The 23,379-nt window shown below is 27.0% G+C and overlaps 1 protein-coding gene across 1 annotated transcript; it reads right to left on the minus strand.

Annotated features, from left to right (window-relative positions):
- Positions 1-3,793: 3,793 nt before the first annotated feature.
- LOC114422794 (transcriptional regulator SUPERMAN) lies at positions 3,794-5,184 on the minus strand. Its single transcript, XM_028389327.1, has one exon. The coding sequence runs from the start codon at positions 5,130-5,132 to the stop codon at positions 4,380-4,382; it is 753 nt and encodes a 250-aa protein (XP_028245128.1). The 5' UTR covers positions 5,133-5,184; the 3' UTR covers positions 3,794-4,379.
- Between the last annotated feature and the right edge of the window lie 18,195 nt (positions 5,185-23,379).

Here is a 23,379-nt window from a genome sequence, read left to right on the forward strand (position 1 = left end):
CCTGTTATTTATTATCTATTAAGTAAAAAAATAATATGATTTTTATATTCATTAATTAAAATTAATTTTTTTATCATATATAATAATTTATAACTGTTGTAAAAATTCTTTATAGCATCAACAAATATTCCATTTCTTTAAAAAAATGAAAAAATAAGATAAAATAAATATATATTTATAAATTACAATAATTCTTACTAATAAGTAATTGATTTAATTGATATTAAACTAATAGATATTCTAAATCAATTTCATGCTAAACAAAAATTATTTTTGGTCAATGTCATTATTTTTTAATTTTTACGAAAATCATATTATGCATTTTAGAGGCTACTAGATAGGTGCAAATCTATAAAGTAGAGCATTTCTAGCTGCAGTTAAAGAGGCCACTTAGACATTACAGTCACTATTAACTAATGAGTTACGCAACTGTCGTCTTAATTTTCCCACAGACGGGTGCAGAAAATACATAGCCTCCACTTTTGTAGCTTTCCACTTTTTAAATTTGATCATGTTCTTTCAATTTTTGGCCTCCAAGAGCCGTTGGGATCACAGCATTTTGGATTCTTAATGTTACCTAGGGATAAAACTTTTAAAATAAGATTCTAGTAATGTTGATTTAACCTTTTATTAATGAGTGGTTTAGTTAGTATCAACTGTAGATTAATTTACACAAAATTATTTTCACTTAATCGGACATTTTGAGCTTAAATTTTTGTATATATGTAACTATGTTTAATACTAAAGTGATAGTTTTGTTCTTTATAATAATAATAATCAATATGATTCAAACAAGATTATATGTTTATATCAAAAAATAATAATTGATTTAGTATAGTCATAAGTAAGGTGTATTTCTTTGGTGACCGATATTCAAATGTTATGAAAGGAAAAATCAATTTTATTTAATGTTTCTATTTTTTTTCTCTCTTCCATAAAGTTAATTTTTAAAGATTAGTTTTAAACTTGTCACAGATATTGTACAACAATTAAACTCGTCAGTTATTCTAAAAATTAATATTATGAAAATTTAAATAATTTTATTTTAAAATACTAAAACTAAATTTACCCATATTAGTTGTGCCTCACAATATTTGTTGGGGTTGGTACGGCTAAAATATTCTTCCACTTGCCAATTGAAATGCCGGGCAACCACGACAAAAATTTAAAAATGATTATTTTAGGCAGAAATATTAGAATTTTTTTAAAAAAATGAAATTACTTGCCTTAAAGATTTTTTTTATATATAGAAATAAAAAAGATGCATATCAACTCATACACTTTTTTCAATTAATTAAATTAAATATTTTTTTAATTAAAATAATAATTTAATTTAACTAGATAATTAAAACTACGGTTAAAGATATTTTAAATTTCATTTTTTTTATCAAACTCTTTCTTAAGTTAAGTAATTGCCCAATATCTAAATAAGTAATTTGAACATAAGTATTTAATGTGCTAAAACTAAATTTAAATTGATTGAATAATGTCTAATTTTAATTTTTGATAAAAATAATTATTGATAAAATTTTATTTGTTTCAACTAAACTTTGAATTAGTGAAATTCCTTTTTTCCTAAAGATTAAAAAAAAAACCTACGCAGCGAACGTATATCTTTACCAATACCATCAAATACTTTATTCTAGGGGCGGATATGGGATGGGCTTGATCCGATAGATTCCATCAACGCCAACAAAACTCTGTAAAAAAAAAAAAGTTAATTTGAACAAAACCGGAAGAGAAAAATTGATTGGTTCGAATTATTAGTTTGCTTCAGATTTTAACTGTAAACTTGATGATTTTGCTAAGAAAAAAACTGTAAACTTTATGGTATTAATTTGGATATGGAATTTGAGTACACAAAACCTTAACTTAATCAATCAAAATTGGAGTATCATTTTAGAAAATTTTAATTTTTTATGCTGGTAATTTTATAACTTTTATAATTTTAATAAGTACTAATTAACAACACATTTTTACTGACAAATACCATGTTATTAATTAGAATCTATTAAAAGAGGATTAGAAGAGAAAAACTCAATATTAAAGGTAAGGTAGAAATAGAATTCACTAAAATTTATTATTATTAATAAATTTTAGTTAAAAATAAAGAGTATTATTTTTTAAAAAAAATATGTTGCTAGAATTTCTTAATTCTAATTTTTAGTCTATATTCTTCGGAAAATTCCTCTTGTTTCCTCCTCATATAAACAAAACCAAACCACCCTAAGTTAAAATTGACTTTAACAAGTGCCTACGTAAATTTAAAGTAGGATCCTGTACACTAATATGCAAAACAGTCATTTCATTTCAAGATGCTGACAAAATAAATTAAAAATAAAGGCAGTCAAATATAGTTGAGTAACTATGTATAAACGAAGAGGTAATATAACGACAGTAAAGACGGAATTGGAGTGGAAGAATATCGAGTCTTAATTACAAAACTTCCTACAATGAAGCCGAGCTAACTATAATTCTAAAACTTCCTACAATTTTTTTATTTAATAGATAGAAGATTATTGAATGTTTATAAAATTTTCAAAGTACTAAATGCATTTATTTTTTATTTAATATTTTTATAAAAACATAGAAAGGTTTATAAGAAGATTTTCAAGGAGATATTAGATATAACTTAACTCTATTGTAAAATACAAAATAATGTTATATCTTTTTATAATATACTCTTACTAACCTTCATTAATAATTTAGGAAGAAAGTATTAAATACAAAAGTAAACGCACTTGAAGTCTTAAAAATATGTAAAATTAAAAAAGATTTTGTTCACTTAATAAGTAAAAGGATTAATAAGAATAAAATATAAGAAAATTTAGAATTGTTCATACAAAATGTGTACTACGAATTATTTCACAGAATAGTTATCATGTCCGAAATGGTTTAAGATTTTTCTTTTTAATTTTTAAATAAGTAAATAGTGCATTGATATTATAAATATTTTTATATCTTGTTATTTAATCATAAATTTTCATATAAAATAAATTTATTAACTTTTATAATAATTATCTTAAAGTTATACTTAGGATTTTTAATTGGTTGTTGTTATGATGTTTTTTACATTGACAATATGGATATAAATTAAAATATTTAAAATTGTATTTTTTAAAGTGTGTACACGAGCGTTACATTTTCCCAAGAAAATGTAAAATTAGCAATGCTCTTATATATAATTGAAAATAGAGAAGTTATATCTTTTTTAAGGGGTACGGGTGAATGGAAGATAGAAATATAAACATAAATTAAAAAAGAAAAATACATTAATGTGATAAGAAATGAAGAGATAAATAAAAAATAGGGTGAAGAATGAGATAGAAGAAATATATATATATATATATATATATATATATATATATATATATATATATATATATGCATGATAATAATAACTTGCAGCAAAAAAAAAAAGATAATAATAACTCTCACATTATATATCGTCCAAGGCAATCATATATTCTTGTACCTCTTGCTAAACTTTAGCCTCCATATTCCATAATCATAAATAATTAATTTGTTGCATTTCATCTCTTACAAATCTAAGCATTAATTTGGAAGTTTAATTTTCCTATTCACACCAAGCTTATACGGTTTAATTACTAAAAATTATGTACTAATTAACGTGTTTATTTCTATGATATGAGTTTTTATAAGAAATAAAATCTAATGACTTTTCCCATATATTTCATAAATATATACTGGCAGGCGCAATTAAATATATGAATGATAAATCAAATGAAAATGGCATATTTGCAGTTTTCTGTAAACAGAAAGGTGTGAACAGTGAAGATAATATATTACTACGTTTACTTATTAGTAAGTGAAGGGTGGAAAATAATCCCCACGGAAATGTATGCCCAGACAGACATGTATGTACTTAGACAACTCTAAAATAGAAAATGACACTTCACTGCAACCTTTTTCAGTGTCTTACTCCAAACCCTAATCTCCCCCATAATACCAACTTACAATTTTTCTTTTTTCTTTGAAAAATTTACATGTGGTACCTCTCTCCTTCTTTTCTATCCCCACCCCCAGCCTGCTCCTCCCTCCATGCGCACCTTCAGTCACAAAACAATCACACAGAGATAAAATCAATTAACCAAGAAGAAAAATAACAAAATGGAAAACCCACAAGCCTATCAGCTATACCAAAGCTGGACATGGTAATGGTATCACAAACATCTACAAATTAATAACAACACTCTCGATCTCTTCCTGTCTTCCACACATCGCTGCAATTAAAAAGAAAGCAAAATAACAATACTCACGGGACTTTTAATTTTTCTCACAAGCTAATACACTATATATATTTAATTATATGGGTTCACACTATATAATATATTTCTGATGAATTTTTTGGGCAAGCTTTATGAGGTTGGTGTTGGTTTGTGCCCGAGGCGGAGCTCTAGATCAAGCTCTTCGAGGTGGCCATTATCAATAGAGGAAGAAGTTGCGGATTGTTCCACTTTGCTAGAGTTATAGCACAAAGAGGAAACAGTAGTAGTATTGATCCCAGTTGGGGGTGCACCGGGAAAATTAAAGGAAGTTTGCATCAGAAAGTTGTTTGTAGGATAGGAGGAGATAGAGAGAAGAGTGGAGGGAGAAGCCCCATTAGAAGTGGGTGAAGGGAAGGGTGGTGCACTACTAGGGCTCGTGGGCAAGTGGTAGAGGAGGCACAAGCCAGCATTTCCAACAAGCTCTTGAGGAGGGATATTGATGAAGGATGAAGTGGGAAGAGAAGAGGACATGGGGTTGGAGCAGGAGGAAGGTGGAGCTTGGTGGAGGCGGGCCCGGTCGCGGCGGTGGACGTTCATGTGGCCGCCGAGGGCTTGGGCGGAGCGAAACTCCCTTCTGCAGAAGGTGCAGGTGTAGGACCTAGGAGGCCATGTGGTGCCCATGATGTTCCTTGTGTCTTCTGCAAAAGCTCTGACCTCCCAGGAGTCATCATCATCTTCTACCTGCTGCTGTTGTTGCTCCCTAGGGTTCCACATCCAAGTAGAAGAGGAGGTGGTGGTGGTGTTAGGGTTTTTTGGTTGAGGAGGTTGTGGGTTTTTGGGGTGTTGGGTTTGTGATAGGTTTTGGATCTGGGTCATGGAGACTAGGCCAATCTCTGCAGCCATGGTACTGTCACTGACATTTAAGATAGATAGAGAGATGGATGGATGGGGATGAAATTGGAGCAAACTAAAAATAATTAAATTGGTTAAATAGGGGGATGGGGGTAATTAAGCACCGGGGTCAGGACAAAATCAAGCTTTAAAACATCAAATCGAATGTATCACCAATGTTTGAAGTAAGCAGTTGGAACATAGTGAGATTGACATTATAGTAGTAAGATTAATTAATTATTAGTCCACACAACTGGTTTACCTTGTTTACTATGGACAATTTCTTTCCTTTGGCTTCTACGCCACAGAAATATCTCAGGCAGTATGTACTCCATTTGTTTTTAATCTTCAATTAATCCTCTGCTCTCCCACGGTTTATGAATTTCCTAACCAAAAATGTTTATCGAACAGCCATGAGTTGTCATGATTACAACTTAAAGAGAGAAAAAAGATAAAAAAAAATAGATAATTAATTTGATTGACGATGTATTGTAATAAGAAAAAAAGGATTAAAAATAGAAAATTAACTGAATGTTTAAAATTTTGTGTTGTAAAAAATATAATCACTCTTTATTCTTTGTTAGCTAAGAAAACTTGAAATCCTCAAAATACTAAAGTGAAAAGGATATTGCACTTTACAAATATATAAATTAATTAAAACCTCCACGGAAACCAGCATAGAAGTAAAGCCGACTGTATTTTTTTGTTTAATTTCTTTGTACTAATAAATAGTGTAAAGGGGCTTTAGGGTCAACTAATCATGTCAATTAATAAGTCATATGATACATATAATTATTAAATAATTTCATAAAAGTTAATAAATTTATCATATATCTCAATTTCTTATCAGATGACACTGTAATTTTTTTATATACATTATTAATATATAGCAATTCTCTCCCTCTCTCTTTCTTTTAGCAAGAGACCATTTTAATGTTAAAGATAAATTTGTCATATTAGTCGTGAAATATAAAAATTACCATTTTATATTTGAAAAATGAAAAACTTATCAATTCAAACTTCCTTTTAATTATTTTAATATATAAAAAGGATTAAATTAATCGACATTTTTTTTTCAGTTTGAAAACCGTTATTTCATCTTTTAAAAATTAATATAACCAATCATATTATATTTTTAGAATGTTATTTTAGTGGGCTCAAACGAGTTGTCAATTAAAAAAAATTAAATAAATTTTATACCAGTAAATATCTTTTAAAGGATTACATAGTAAATTAGTATAATTTCACATTAATTTAAAATTTACTTTAATAAGACATTAAAATTGTAAAATATTTTAATAAAAAAATCCCAACCACATGAAAAAATATTACTACATTATTTATTTATTTTAAAAATATATATTTGTAACTTGAACAATGTGAGATTTTTTTATATTCTAAGTGGATATCTTTCTTCGGAAGTAATATTGTTTAAGATATTGTTGGAGACTAAATATAAATACTTATTCGATGGGGATTTTGAATCTTAATTTATTATATTGTAAGACATTAACCCTTTAAATAATTATTAATTCATACATATAGTTGCTTAAAATCACCTTTTATAAAACGCTTTTAATAAATAATACGTGATCTATTAAATTGGTGTTAACAATATGGTTTCGAGAATGCGTCCAACATCAAAATGATGCAAATACCCTTTTTCCATAGCTACACAAGAACACAATGTACTAATAAAACTCTTACCTCGCATTTTCTATATAACTAAAACTTGGTAATTTTGCTTTCAATTACTTCGTAGAACTTAATTGATCCAAAACTTCTAATAAATCCCACGAGTTTGAATTAAGCATTCTTGATTTTTTTTACTAGCTAGCCAAATAGAGTAAATTAATACTACAAACACAGAGTATTACATAATTTATCACGAGAGATTATAAAATGAAATCCATCAATAAACAATAATTTGTCAGGAGAGTAACTTTTCCTTGTTGCATGTAGGCAAACCCAGAATTGTGCTGTTATTGGATAGCACAGAATCAAATCCCGACCACCTAAGACATTCCATCGAAATCTTACAAAATATATATCCTGCATTCAAAAGAGATATGAATTGAACTGTCACATATGCACATGTTAAGAATAGTTCAACATCGGGTAATTCATGAACATGATAAATGTTTATATAACTGGGTAGACCATCATCTTATAAACTGATTTTTAAGGGAACCTTTCGAATGCCCATTATAAAATTTAATATGATATCAGAATCATATTGTGCTTCTGTCCTCGCTTTGTTTACTCTCTCCGAGATGTATTATTGCCCTCTTTGCTATATATCAATCACCGTGTATTTACCTGAAGGATCCGTATTCCACGACTACCTGTTCAATCCGTTTTCCTTCGAAGGAAACAAAGTAAGAAACCGTATAAAATTGTTTTAGCAAATTCAATTTTCAATGAAAAGAAAATTCTTCTCTTTTGCCACTTCCAATGTCACAGTCGGTCCCTCCACTCAAATCAACAACCATCACCATCCCTTAATTGATATCTACGTTTAAAGTTTGAATGTTAAAGACATTTTCAACAATCTGCGAATCATGCCAAACGCTGCTCTCTTTACCATCACTAACAAAGTAACGATCTTTATAGCTGATTTTTTTTCACCCGATTTGCCTGAATTTGTGAACAAATAATTTGTTCAAATTAAAAATGGCATATAAAGAAAATCTTTTTATAAAAAATGTCATATAAAATGATTTTTAATTTTTTTTTGTTCAATTATGATAATGCATTTTGAAAATGCTTAATTCCATTCAGAAGCTAGCTCAAGATCGAGAGTAATTCTTTCATGAACACAACGTTTAGAAACACAACTAATTAAAAGTTTGAAATAATTTTGACATAAAATTTTCAGTAGATTTTATTATTATTTTTAATTCTCTTTTGCTTTTGCTCAAGAACCTATATGATGTGCCGCTAAGACTGTTGGGAGTCACAAAACGCAGTAATCATACTTGACGGCCTTTAAAATAATTAACAAGTATACATAAGAAATATTTTATATTGTATATTATTATTATGATTGGAGAATAAATGATAAGAAAAAAAAATTACCTGCACTCTTTTCTTGTTCCGTTTCTTATTTAACACAATAAAAAAACTGCCAATTAAAAAAATATTGATATTTAAAAAGACAGGGAGTTTTTTTGTCCATTATTTAATTGGAGGAATAAAATAAATAAATAGAAAGCAACAGATTTGAATCCCAAAAAAACACTGGGCAGCTCTATAATGCTCTCGTTTGTAGGTTTCTTCTTGTCAACACGCAACCGCCCCCAGGTCAGGAGAAAAACCTTTATGCTATGCGCGTTTAAGGATTCAAAATTAAGTTGTTTAACCAGTTGGATAACTTCATTTACCTCACTTCAATGTGTATATAGGACAATTAATTAATCAATGAAAGATGGCTCATGAAAAAACATAGCTTTCTTCGCCTACGAACAAACCAAGAAACACCTTCCTTACGTTCTTCTGTCATTGTTTGTGTCGCCCCACCGTGCCACCAAATGCCCAGACATAAAATTCAGCTCTTAATTACAGTAACTCAATATGTTACGTTCATTGATTAAATAAATAATTGCATATCCTACTTATTCAAGAAGTATAACCCTACTTTTATAATGCACGAATTTAACTCCAAACCAAGGTTCAATTTCTTTCATTGTCTCAAAGTCTAGTGAGTAACGAATAGTTTGGATTTTGAAATGGAATGATAATAAAATTGATCAAGCTAAACTATGTCACTGTCTTTATCGGATTATTAACCTTATCATGTCAAAGTATATTCATTGTGACTGGTGTCATTAATTCCCAGCTCTCGCTAGCTTGTTTTGCACTTCGATGAGTATTTGATACTGTCATATTACTTAATCAAATAAAGACAATGATAAAGGTCCCTCAGAAAGAAGACAAAAGGAGAAGAAAGGGAACAATTCTTGGAAAGTTGCATGACAACAAACCTTGCATATGTCTTTGTCAAATCAATTAACTAATATATCTTTCGTAAAGAATGCTTTAAAACTAAATAACTCCTGTTCTGAAACACTCAGTTAACATGCATACGACTTCATCTTTAAACTGTTTTCCCCTCCAATTTATCTTAATCCACACTATTATCTTGTTCCTATATACCTCTGTTCCTTTTAAACTACAAATATGTAATATTTTTCACTCATTATTTATGATGAAGATGGAAAATATTTTAAAAATAGGTAGAAATAAGGACATAATTGAAAAGAAAATAATTAATATTATATTGAATTTTTAAATGCACAAATAATAAAATTAGCATATACTTTTTTAAAAAAAAAAGTAAATTGCACTGATCATTTATAAAATTTCATGAAATTACACAAATTCTCTACTTTTTTTACTCTTATACTAATATTTTTTAATTGTTTAAAAAATATTATACCGATAACCCTTTACATTATATTGACCTTCCTTAATTTTTTAAATTTCTCTTATAAGGAGGTTGTTGTAAATGTTTAAAAAATAAGATAAATTTATATCCTAAATTAGTCATTGGTGAAAAATGATCCTGAGAAGCAAATACTACAATCACGAAGGGGATAAGTCTCATACAAAGTCCTATTGAAAGTAGTAAAACAAGACAAATAAGTTGCATAAATAACATTAAGTGTAATTCAAAATTCTTATATATCCAGCCCAGATTCTTACTAAAATACTTCAACATTTTTTTAACGTACTCTATTTTGTTGATTAAAATTTATGTAACTCATCTCACTAGTTTAGAAACAAGACTTATCAAATAGAGAACGAGATCCATATACTTTACAAGACGCGTGAATTTACTCAATAAAAAAATTGTCGAGAAAAGAATAGTACATTTCAAACATTGTCATTTCAAATTTATTTTGTTCTCTTAAGAGTGATTAAATATCTTGGTGTATTATGTATTAAATAATGGAATTCTTCATTATTGTTTTTATAATTTCTTAAAAATAATTATGAACATTTTTAATTTTAAATATTTATATTTTTTATTTAATCCAAATTAAATATCTTAAGTTTTTTTTATAAATATATATAATTTTAACTAAAGTAAAAAATATCCCTCTCTTTTATAAAGTTCACTTTCATTTACATTATAAATTTAGTCACGTGTGACTTAACTTTTAAGAACAATTTATAATGAGAGTTGCTTAATGATTGTTTTTAAAAAATATTATTTTAACACGATACATGTGATTTTAAGTTGTTTAAAATTAAAGAAAATTATTTATATAAACAATTCTTACTTGTGATTTATTTTATTTTGTATTAAATATAAGAAGTAAAAATAAAATATTTGAGATTAGTGGTAAAAAATTTAGATAATTAAATTAAGTTTGAACTTGCAGTAAAAAAAAATTAAGTCTAAACTTCATTATTGTTGTAGTAAATAATTAAAAAAAAACTTGTTAGGCTAAGAAAAATATATATTGGCCCCAAATGGATTTTGAAACTTGTGAGCTAAATAGATTGAAGCGAGGGATATTAGTTATTTTATTTCTACACCTAACATATTTTTTTTATAATTCCAACATATGTAGATCTATACGAATTGAGAAATCATATAGACCCCATATGGATTCATAATTTATATTTGTATGGATCCATACGAATTGATCCATACAGATTGTTAAAAATATATTTTATAAAATAATTTAAAATTAATGGCTCAAGCAGTTTCGAATTTGTGAGTTTCGCATTATTAACACGATGTTTTAATAAATTGAACTAATAGGCCAATTATGTTATAAAATAATTAATTTCGTATATATAATACTAAATTTTTTAATGTATATTTAATACACATATAAGTTTACATAATAAATTTTGTAACAATTAATTTTAATCTAATAATGTATTTTTTTAACATATAGAAATTTTAAATAAAAATCATAGGTTTAATAAAAAATTATATATGTAAAAAAATTAATTTTGATTTTTTAAAATTTAACTACTTTAAAAACAACTATTTTAAATATATAAAAGCATTAAAATAAATATTTATGAATTAACTATATAAAAAAAATTTATACATTCATTTTTAAATAAACAAATTTATTAAATAAATTATTTATTTATTAAATTAAAATAGACAAAAATATTTTATTAAATTAAATAGTTATATAAAATTAACAACAATATTTATTTAAAAATAATTAAATAACAAAAAAATATAACATTAAATTTTAAATAAACTATTTTATTAAGTAAATAATTTATTAAATAAAAATTATATAAAATTTAAAACAAATACGTCAATCCGTATGAATTATACGGATTATCTGTATGAATTATATAGATTCTCAATCCGTATATTCAATACAGAGAAAAAATACAAAAAAAGCAGAATTCATGACTTAGACAGTGAGTTTGGAACGATGACAAATATCAATTATGACCACACACTACTTAATGAAGACAACAAAGAAGAACCACTGATTGAAGAGAAGATGAGAAAATTTAAGAGGAGAATGAAAATGGTCTGAATGGTGCAGCCGACAGATTCTCAATCCATTGTTTAAATTTAAGTTAAATGAATCACCGATAAAATTAGTTTTTTACTCAAAAGGTTGAATGTAGAAGTATTCAGGGAAGAAGATCCTCTGAAGTGATATGGGCAAGTCCGCGTTCATTAGAAGTGTCAATACCCGACTGAGGTAAATTTAACTTTTGGGCCAATGATTTTTCCGTTGTCCTACTTTGTTTCTCGCTTTCGTGCTTTATTCTTTGGGCCTCTAGATTCTAGTAATTTTTTTACCAAAAAAAAACTCTAGGATTAATACCAAAGAATGAACATTTCAAAACTCTTCTCATCATGAAATAATTTTGTTTTTTTTAAGAAAACTGCTTATTAGCGGAAAGAGCATACCCTTGAAAAAAACTCTTCCAATTCGAGACCAAATTTGGTTGGAGAACGAGTTAATAAGGATTCAAGTGTGTCACTGGACAGTGGAAACACAAAGTTCTATCAGTTAAATTCATTGCTCATAAGCATTTTTTACATGAATTTGAAATTACCAGAACCAAGAAGGAAGAAACGGTTACTGTCTCGTTTAATTTATTTTATATTCCAAACTCCAAAAGCAATGTACCTCATGTTGGACTTGTCATACAACCCAATAAAATGAAAGAAGCTATCATTCTTTTATGAAGAAAAAAAAAATAGAAAACCATTCTAGCATTCTAGTATTAGATAGAATAAAAAAAATAAAAATGAGTGAAATGTAACTTTATGCTTGTATAAATATCACTCTTCTATAACTATTATACAATCAATTCCAATAAGATAAAAACAGAGAGACGACAAAACATTAGTAAAAAAAATAATATTATATTTTTTGGGTACAATTGAATTATGAGTTGAGTGTTTTGTAAATAACTATTATATAATTTTTTCTTTCAATAAAATGTCTGTAATAACTCAAAAACCTAAGCATAATTGACTAAACTCTATTTTTTATGTTTGTTCACGTTTATTTTATTTCTCACAAATCTAATTATAAGAAATTTGCCCAACACCTCATTTATTGTGTCTCTTAGTTAGGTCCTCTCTTCTCTTACAACTCGATACTGTGTTCCTCAGCAGGGTGATTATTGGCAAGCTACTAACTGCATACAATATCTTCCAAACTTCTTTTCAGAAAGAATTTCTAGTCTAAGTATTTAGCTTGTATCGTCTCATACCCGTAATCTACTTATTAATCACATATATATGAATTTCCTCAATCGTAATAAATGGCGTTTAATATGTTTGATATAATAAATACTTTTTGAATTTAATAGACATGCATTCTGAGTAAATTTTTTTACACTATCAACAACTAGCTAGAAACCAAAACTAACAAATTTATTATACATTAGAGTTTATGATGGAATATATGAGTATTAGTGCATGTATTATGTTAATTCATACTTTATTAAATAGTAGTAACTTTTCATTTCTTAAGATACTTGTTGGAAGACATTTCATTTTTCTGTTTTCACACAAGTACCTAATTAATATCTTTATGTTTCTCTCATAAAGTAAAACATAATTAAACTGCATGATGACGTCGGTTTCTTAGGCCTAATCAATTAAGTATTTCCACATAAATATAAAAATATTGTTGCACGTGCCAACAGAAAAACAAAGTAAAGAACCAGCAAGTTGAGAAGATAAATTAAGACCACCCAGGCTACCTATATGAATTATGATAATATATAAAACGACAATGTTGTGTCATGGGTTCGAATCCGGAAACAGCCTCTTTGCATATGCAAGGGTAAGGCTGCGTACAACATCCCTTCCCCATACCTTCGCATAGCGAAGAGCCTCCGGACAATGGGATACGAAGTTTTTTTTATAAAACGACAATGTGGTGTCATCATCACCCCGTGGTCCACTATTATTTAGCCATGGTTTTCCTTTAACCTTTCTGAATTGGGCTTAACAATTTTTTAGTAAACAACGGGGAACCTATGCTTGTAAGTTGTAACAGACCACTCATGGGTACTAAGACAAATCAATTTTAACTAAAGCCCTTTCTCGGAAAGAACAAGGAACATTAGATTGTTAATTTGTTTTATGCTGTTAACAAGTTGGCCACTAATTAATGGATGCTTCAATTAAGCAGGCTTTTCTTCGAAATGATGGCCTAGATTGGGCTGTATTTGACAATTTAATAGGTTATTTGGATTTTTTTATTCAAGTTCGTACAGCTATGTATGTGCGGTGGTTTTCCATGCCCTCACAATCATATATTGCAGATATTATTACCCTTTCGCTTTAGGATTAATCTTGTTTTATTTGCCTTTCAACTATGAAGTTATGAATCTCTTTGACATTTTCAAAAGGTCGCCTCTTCAGAGTTTGAAGATAATTAAACCCTCTTATGCAAGTTAATTCTATAGAATATAGACTATATATCAAAGAATAAACCAAATTAACCACTAATATTGAGTATGCGGTCTGCAATGCCTACATATGCAATAAACCAAATTAACCACAAATATTGAGTTTGCGGTCTGCAATGCCTGCATATGTAGGTAGGGAACAATCAAACACATAAAACACATAAATCAACTATCACGAGGTTATTTCAGTTTAATCAGAACTTTCAGATTCAAATTTTGAGTATGTAATTATGTTAAATATTTTTTAAAAAAATTTGTTACATAATTATTCTATTCGATTCAAATATATTTATCTCCAATGAAAAATACATGAGATTGGTTTAGAAGAAAAAAAAAATATGTATGTAGACATTGCCAACATGTTTTCCACTATCATTCTTTGGTCACCCATATGTTTGTGCGTGCTTGTTTTCCACTGTAATCAACGTTGGAAGAAATACGAAATTTAATCAAGGATTGAAAGAAGGAGGGGTTTAAATTACCAAGCAGTAATCCTGATGGTTTTGGAAGGTCATAGGGAAAACAAAATGCCAATTTTTATCTCCGAAAACCATGTTCGTGGTGGAAGCACTTTTAGGAAAGGAAATTCACACGAAGAAAAAAAATTGAACATAAAATTAAAAAAAATAGTAACTATTTGTATTTTTTTATCATTAACTATGACGAAAATTTTAAGGTTTAATTATAACACCAAGGTGGATAATGTCTTGCACAAATTAAGAACATATATTTCGGAATAATGGGAAAACTCAAATAACAAAAAAATTAGAATATTTCATAGACACAGTGATTTGTTAATTACTTATATCTCTTAATGAAAGTTTAAAATCCAATCTCCAGTTTGAAAAGGGAGTTGCGACTAGTGGTTATACTTAATCCCCAAATGAATCAGCCCAATAAAAATGGATTAATTAGATGTTAAATAAAAGTTTCATATACTTTTTAGTTACACCAAAATAAAATACAATTTGTATGTTTGAATAACATACAATAATCAATTTTATCCGACAAAATTATGGCGATACCATAAAAAAATAAAAACAATTATTTATTATTGTTTAGTCTTCACTATCAAAATTTTAATTGATTATTTCACATCATAAATCTAATCCAAACACATTATATAACCATGTGTGCGTTTACAGTAACAATATATGATAACAATCAGTGCATCAACTGTCTTCATGTTTATTGGTTTTTCACATAATTTTGCTTTTTTGCCAAACCCGTTTCATTGTTTAATATTTGACCTGTAATTTTTTTTTAAAAAAAATTGATATATCTAAATTTAGTCAACATAAAGTAATTCCTTGACACGATGGGTGGCATAAATATAATGATATCAGTTTAACGAAATTTATATGACTAACATAATAACTATTAAGGACTATCTATTATTTGTGTTTTTTCAAATAAAAATGTTTTTAATTAAAAAATTAAAATTCTGATATAACTTGTAAATATTTAAAGAAAAACGAAAAATATATACTTTAGTGTCTTTGCATAAGCTAAAAGCAGAAAAAAGAATTAAAAAACAATTATATAATTTCTTTTAATACTATTTATCTACACGCAACTAAATTGCTGAACTAAATTATTGATTATATTGATAAATAATTTTTTTTACAGAAGTCAAAATGGATTTTTATATGTTACTCTTGCAATAGAAAGATCCAAGTAGTCAGGTCACGGCTTTCTTTTTTCTCTCTATTATAATACAACATTGGATACTTATGTTAGGCAATTTGATCAGGACATGCTCATTTTATAATGATTGATCTGAAAGAGTCATATCCTAGGTAGGCATACATTTCTATCATCCCAGCAATCTTTTAAGATCAAGACCGGAAAGACATAATGAAAAAGCAACTGCTTCTTATTTAGAAACTTTTCTTACATAAAAAAAGGTTTTCTCTTAAAGAGTTATAAGTTATAAGTTCCTTCAAATTAATTACATGGCATACTAATTCTTTTAGATAAAAGAATATAATAATATATTGTTATATGTTGGATGCATACTTTCTTAACTATTAAATTATATCGAAGGCAGTTTCTTTTTTTTTTAGGTTTATATCGAAGGTAGTTAATTAAGGTGAAATGCGAAGAATTATTAAAAGATTACCTTATTGGGCTAGTCATGGACGCTAATTAGCTGACGGTTTTCTTTTTTTTTTTTTTATTTGAGTAATAAGATGACAATTTAAGTTATATTTTCCGATACACATAAAAAAAATATAATTTCATGTTTACAAAGTTACAGGCTAAGTCGTTGCTTGATTACAATATTTTATTTAAAAATTGTATAATCAAGGTGTAGACTAACATTAAAAAACATGTTACTTTTCCGGATAAAAAAAATACTTTTAACGTGAGAGATGGTGGAACTTTAAGTATTCGATTAAAATGAGAGGATTTTGCATTTGATAAGTTGCATATTTAAGTTTGTATTCATTTCTGTTAATTAGGAGCATGAGACAAATGTAAATTCTCACTTTATGAATTTTAAAGTTTTCTTTATCTTGGATTGGAGTATCATTTATCTTATGTTAATTTTTTAATTATAAAAAAAAATGAAAGCATACGGAACCCACTCGGATTTAAATGTGTTATAAGGTTAAGTTAATTACATCTTTGGCTTCCGAATGCTGATGAAGAAACTGATGTTAACCCTTTGCAATTATAATAGCGATGTTTAATTTAAATTATTCTAAAGCAGGACAATAATTTTGTTTGTGAATTCGCATTAGAGATAGCGTTTGCTTTGAAAAGCCCAAAAAGGATTAGTTTAATGAATTATTTATCTTGTTAATTAAAGAGGACGATAACCACGATCCTCATTGTACGTGTTGAGTAACCACTGTCATAATCTTCATTAATAAAAATAAATTTAATACATAGTGTAACAATTAATGAGCAAAAATACATGCTAAGCATAAAACTATCGATAGTACTTTTAAATATATATTTGAAAGGATCATATTATATATAATGACTTTTACTTTTGTTTTTTCTTTTACCACTTGAGTGAAGCTAACGTACGGAGGAAATGAATCATTTTACATAAATATTACAACATAGAGTTTTTTCCATATACTAAACCTTTCCTTGACTCGTCATCTTCTCATTTAATGTTATGGTTCAGAAAATAAAATAAAAACCTTAAGCATGATTTGGTTTGTGATTCTATTCTACCGATTTTAATGCTTTTCATCTTGACAAATTTCAAACCATAATTGCAAATTAAAACTAACAGAGTACAAACATCATTATCCTCAAAAGGTGTTTGATCTAAATTTCTCGTTGGGTCGTAAAGTGAACGATTCATCTGCATATGGGTTCGACAATATGGCTGATATGACAAAATAAGAAGAGGTGATCGAGTGAGGAGATTTACAGTGTTGGAGTTGGTGGTAGTGGACCTTCTGAGGATGGATTAGAATTAGAACCGTCCAATCATCATGACAAAGGTGGTTGTTTAATTTCCTTCTTTTTTCCTTAATTTCTTTCTAAAGTGTCTTATAGAGACTAGAGTTAGAGCCTTAAGAGGACCAAATCCTATTCCTCGACCTCTTTTTGATCCTCATCGTTGGTAGGTCACAATTGAGCGTGATTGCATCAAATTAAGGAAAGCCTAAAATTCAGGGACCTTGTCTTTCCTAATTCCTATCCTTCAAATTCACCTCTTTCTACGTTATTCATCTCTATCTTTATCTTCAGAGACAAACCCATGCCCAACCACACCGTTTATGCATCACAGGGATCCCAACCACTACCAACTTATACGTTAAACCTATTTATATAGAACTACACAACTATTTCCCATGTTGCAAACGGTAGTTTGGTGGAAGGAGAAAAGTCTCTTCTGCTAAAAAATTGTAGCCACCAAAATGTAAACAAAACATAGTAGTCCAGGTCTTACTCACCTTTCCATGCTACCTTTCTTGCTGAAGTCAGGCTATCAGCAATATAAATTTATTGAAGATTGGATTGATAAGTTGATGTTAATTTTCTTAAATAATTAAGGTGTTTGATTAGTGTTTCAATAATAGAAATGAATTATTAAGAGTTGACAATGATCCCAGCTAATTTAATTTCAACCTAATCTAAGAACATATTTAATGAGAGTTGCTCACGTGATTCTTATATTTAAAAACCACTTTCCATGCAGTTTTGCTAGTAATAAAGTGATTGACATGACAATTTTCATATAAGAATCATTACTTACATTACATATAAACAATTGCTCTTAAAATTAAATTATGAGACAATTATTAATTAAAGAAACCATTTTTAATTTTTAAAGATTATAGTCATTATACCACTTGAGTAAAAAAAATGATTTAAATCCTCAAATCTTGTATGGTATTATAGCATAACAAAAAATAAATTAAGCAAATTCACCATATAATTGAACGACTAGTTAGATGCTCTAATATCTAAAAATCTCTTTTAGATACCAACAGTTGATAACAAGTTATAAATAAAATGAAAACACTTTCTCAACAACCGAGTAAGCAAAAGCCTCCACTCAGCTGGTAACATCAATCTAAGCTAGAACGAAAATAGATTGGAATCCTAGTAAGTTTGTATGATGTGTATGTGGCACCAAAGATAGTAGTATTCGAACTAATCATGAGCCCCGCGGCGGTGAGAGGGAAAGATTATATATATATATAAAATTGAGTTTCACCTCAGTAATAGTATACCTTAACATAATTTAAAACATATCACTAAAGTATAATTTTTAATGATCAAACAGTACCAAATTGCATTTAAGTTTTGTCTATTGACAAAAAAAACATCGTTTTACGTATTTGAACAAAGAAAAATGAATTAAAGTGTTTTTTTTTACTTAATAAGGAAAAATAAAAATAAAATGAGTACATTAACTAATTTCTTTTATTCTTTCAATATATTTCTCAAGCTTGTAATGCAAATCGCTAGTAGGTTCCATTTTTTTCCCTTTTTGTTAACGGTTTTCAGAAAGTTTTCAGAAAGCTTCATTGGATGACAAGAAGGAAGACTCTCTCCAACTTCAGGGATCATTAAACTTTATATATATTTCATGCGGTTATGTTTAGCTTAATATATGTTTATGCCATTTTTTATATAATCAAAAAATAATACATTGAATAGATGTGTACAAGAGATACTCAACTAATTAATAAAGTTTACACAGGCCAACATCAACACCAACAAACCTTATAGTAATCCTGGCCTCTTTTTTTTTCGCTGCCACGAGTGTATTTTTTGGTAGAAATAATCTGACAATCCTCTTGACAATCCTCTTTCAATAGATATGTATGGGCGATAATTTTGTCTCTAGATCTACGAATATTTAACATTAAGTTAAAACAAGTCTGCATTAGCAAACCACTCGATCACTTGATTAGTTCTTTTATTAATAAATGAGACATGATTAGTTGATTATCTCAATACTCTTTAGATGTTTTAGCATTTATTTTATTTTTAAGCAGTTAATATTTTAGAATTTTAAAGTCTAATTAATATTTTTCTAAATATATCCTTATTTAATATCTTGTTTACTAGTAGTGAAGACATCCAAAATAAAATATTAAATAAAAATATTTTTGTCTAAACATAAAAATATTTATTTACATTAATCTACATACATTTATCGTAGACATCTAAAACTACAGAAAATAGATAATATTTACTAAGTTTTTACTATATGATAGTATATATTATATATTTGTTTATAAAACCTATTGAAATGATTAGTAACAGAATTATTAAAACTATTATTTATTTTATCAAATTTTAATAGTTTGCATAATACATAAAAACTTTTATAAACATTCCTTAATAAATATATGTCAGATTCTACCTTCCAAAGGTTTTCATCACTTTCATTAAGTTAATTAATACTATATCGAATCTTCAGTGCTCCATCCACTCATTAAAGTAAGTAAACAAGCTGTTTCTTTTATAAAAGTAAAGTTTTTATTTTCAGTTGCAATTTCTTTTCTAGGAAGGATCTTTACAAACAATGGGTAAATTTTGTCCCCTGTATATTTGTAGTGTAATCACGTAAAACAAGGGAAAATGTCAGAACAGTTTAAACGACTCCAATGGATGTATGTTGTTATTGGTTGATACTTAATTTCTTTGTTGGTAAATGGTCGTTTCAAGAAATGAAAACAGCAATTATCTGTAAGTCGATCAGATTCAACTTTTGGCAACAATCAGAGGAGAAGGTGGAAAATTTATTCTCAGGAAGGACTCAGAACCTCTTTTTTCTTTTTTTTTTTTTCTGGTGGCGTAAACTTCATGCCCTGAGACGTTGTTTATTTGATTATATTATTACTGATTTACTATTGTACTTAAATTACATAATATAAACCATGGTTAATGTCAACCTTCCAATGACAAGATCCCCAAGCTCAAGCAAACGTGTCTACGCTTCTATATCACATCGGCTAACCCCATCCACACATTCTATTCATCTAATATTTTTCTTTTCTCTACGGCAATAGTTTACTATTTTAAATCATTTATATGGGGTTTTGTACCCCTTTATTATTGATCAGTATATTTTCTTTGCTATTAAAAAAAGGTTATTTTTAAATAATTTATCTTATCTAATTAAGTTCGAGTCTTCTGATGCTTATTAATTTTTAACACTCAGCAATTTACATTTGATATAAGAAGTAAATAAAGGAAAATAAAATCAAATTTGATTTGATCTTAATTGGATTCAATTATAGGACAATGTGTTTTTTTTTCAAAAGCACTTGATGCTACTAAGTAGATAATTTTATATTAATAATTTTAGATTTCATTTTCAATTATAAAAATATCACATTATTTTTATTTTTTTATTTTTAAATATATTTAAATAAAATAATAATTTTTAATAAAAATATTAAATAAAATAATATAATGTTTTTATAATTACAATAAAAAATAAATAATGTTTTTAAACATAAACAAGCCTTTATATTTTTTTAAACGACTCGCATGCATTTCGCTTGTCTAAAATGAATTGACGTGCACTTTAGAAAATAATGTCTACTCATAATTGTTGATTAAATAATTACTTTTTTGTCTTATAAGTATCGTGTTAAAAAAAGTTTTGAAATTAGTGTTATTTTTTATTTTTTAATGTAATATTAATTATTTTTCCATTTATACCACTAATAATATTTTTTAAAATGTTTCTATGTTATATTGTTTTCAGCAAAGAAGATTAATAATAAGGTTAGTTTTTTTTTAAAAATATAATCGTCTTTCTTAGTCTGTATTAAAAAATTAAAGACGACATTCGTTATAGATCGGATAGAGTAATATTTAAAATTATGAAAAATCAAATATATATATATATATATATATATATATATATATATTAGTATATAAAATTAATTATAATCTTAGTTTTAATAATTTGCATTGACAAGTAAACGATGTTTCATGCATATTCTGAATACGAATATGACTAGTTCCGCACTCCTGACGAAATTGTATTTGGATTTAATTTTCTAGCCTACCTAATGAATTAAGTTTGCTTATTCTATTTGTATTACGAGTGAATAGTAAGATTATGGCATATTTTGTGATATGATATATGTCTATTTGACTAATTAATTAGCAACCTTTTTTTAGCTATCATCCGTATCCGTATATTGTTGCAAGCTTTGACGTTTTGTATTATAATCATGCGCTATCTTGTCTCATGGGAAAAAAAGGCAAATATATTTATGAGTATGCTAAAAGGACTTTCTGTAGTGAATTGTCAACAAAAGAATTAAGAAGGTTTATCCACTGTAGTAGTTCAGTATACATCAATTTAGGTAAAAACACTCAGTTTAAGATTTTTTTAAGTAGTGGCACTTCTCGAGCAGAAAAGTTCTATCCCTTTAATATATTGTTATAATCTTTTCCAGTATTATATAACTCTTGTATTATAAATTTTAAAATATAAAATGTTGAAGTAATTATCAAAAGGTTATAACACTATTCCTTCTCTCTGTGTATGTAAAAAGAAAAATACGTAGGCGTTGATAGTAGATTGTCTAGTCAGTATTTTAAATGAGTTTAATGTTTTTTTTGGGGTATAGAAATGAGTTTAATATAATTATTTTTTATGTTTTCTTTATTTTTACTAAGTGAAATCTTATCTTGGATTCATTATTATTAAAGAATAAGTTATTTGTGATAATTTAGTAAGGTAACAAAGAAATTCATTCAATAATAAAAATATTGGGGAAAAAAAGTTAATCAGTGAAGCAAAATATCATTTTATTTTACACTAAAGTATAAAAAAAATCTGTTTGATAAGATTTTTTATGAAAAGGTAATTTGTACTGCATTAAAAAAATTGATACATTAATAATTAGTTATTTAATTATTTTTATTAATATCATTTTTATATAATAAATAATTATCAATGTGAAGATTATATATAAGAACGCTAATAATATGATATATTAATAATATATAGTATATTAAAAAAAATTATTAACATAATACATCATATTTTATTATTTGAAATGTTCCTCTCATGAAAGTCAAGTACTTTTAGTACATGAGAAAAAAATAGATTAAAATATGTTTGGATCCCCTAAAATTTTAAAAATACTAATTTATTTATAAAAAAATTTGTATTAGTTTAACCTTTATAACATATTTTTGTTTATCATGTGTATAATTTGATTATAAATGAATTATATAATTTATGACAATTAATTAATTAAAAAATTCTGACAGTTAAAAATTCAGTGTTTTAAAGACATGTTAACAAAAACACATAAAATCCTTGTTATTTATTTTTAACTGCATAGTTATTTTAGCATTAGTATACAAATTAAGGAGCTCCAAATACCAGCTTGAGAAGCCACACAGCAGCAAGCTTGGGTAACGGGTATCTATCTATCCAAATTTATGACACGAATATAAGTTGATAACATTAATATTCTCCACTATAATATCTCCCTCTCAAAATAATTATTATTTTGTTATTTTATATAAACAAAGAAAAAGTAATTTAAAGAATAATAATTTTATAAAATTAATGTTATATTATCATTAATTTATTTATAAATTGTTTATCTATTATTTATATTATAAAAGATATAAATACAAAATAGTTAATATTATATTAAAAAAATAAAAAATAACAATTAATTTAAGATATATTTTTCTTATACGATTATTACAATAAAACAGAGGAGTAATGAATAACGAATTAGGGATCGCGTAGTAGGCACGCTCCGGGAATAGAAGTGACGATCACTTACAAGCTATTCTTCCTTTGTCGTATTAAATATTAATTGTTTGCCATTTTAGTTTTAGGTCTCCTTCTGCAGTC

Source organism: Glycine soja, chromosome 1 (assembly GCF_004193775.1).
Source record: "Glycine soja cultivar W05 chromosome 1, ASM419377v2, whole genome shotgun sequence".
NCBI lineage: Eukaryota > Viridiplantae > Streptophyta > Magnoliopsida > Fabales > Fabaceae > Glycine > Glycine soja.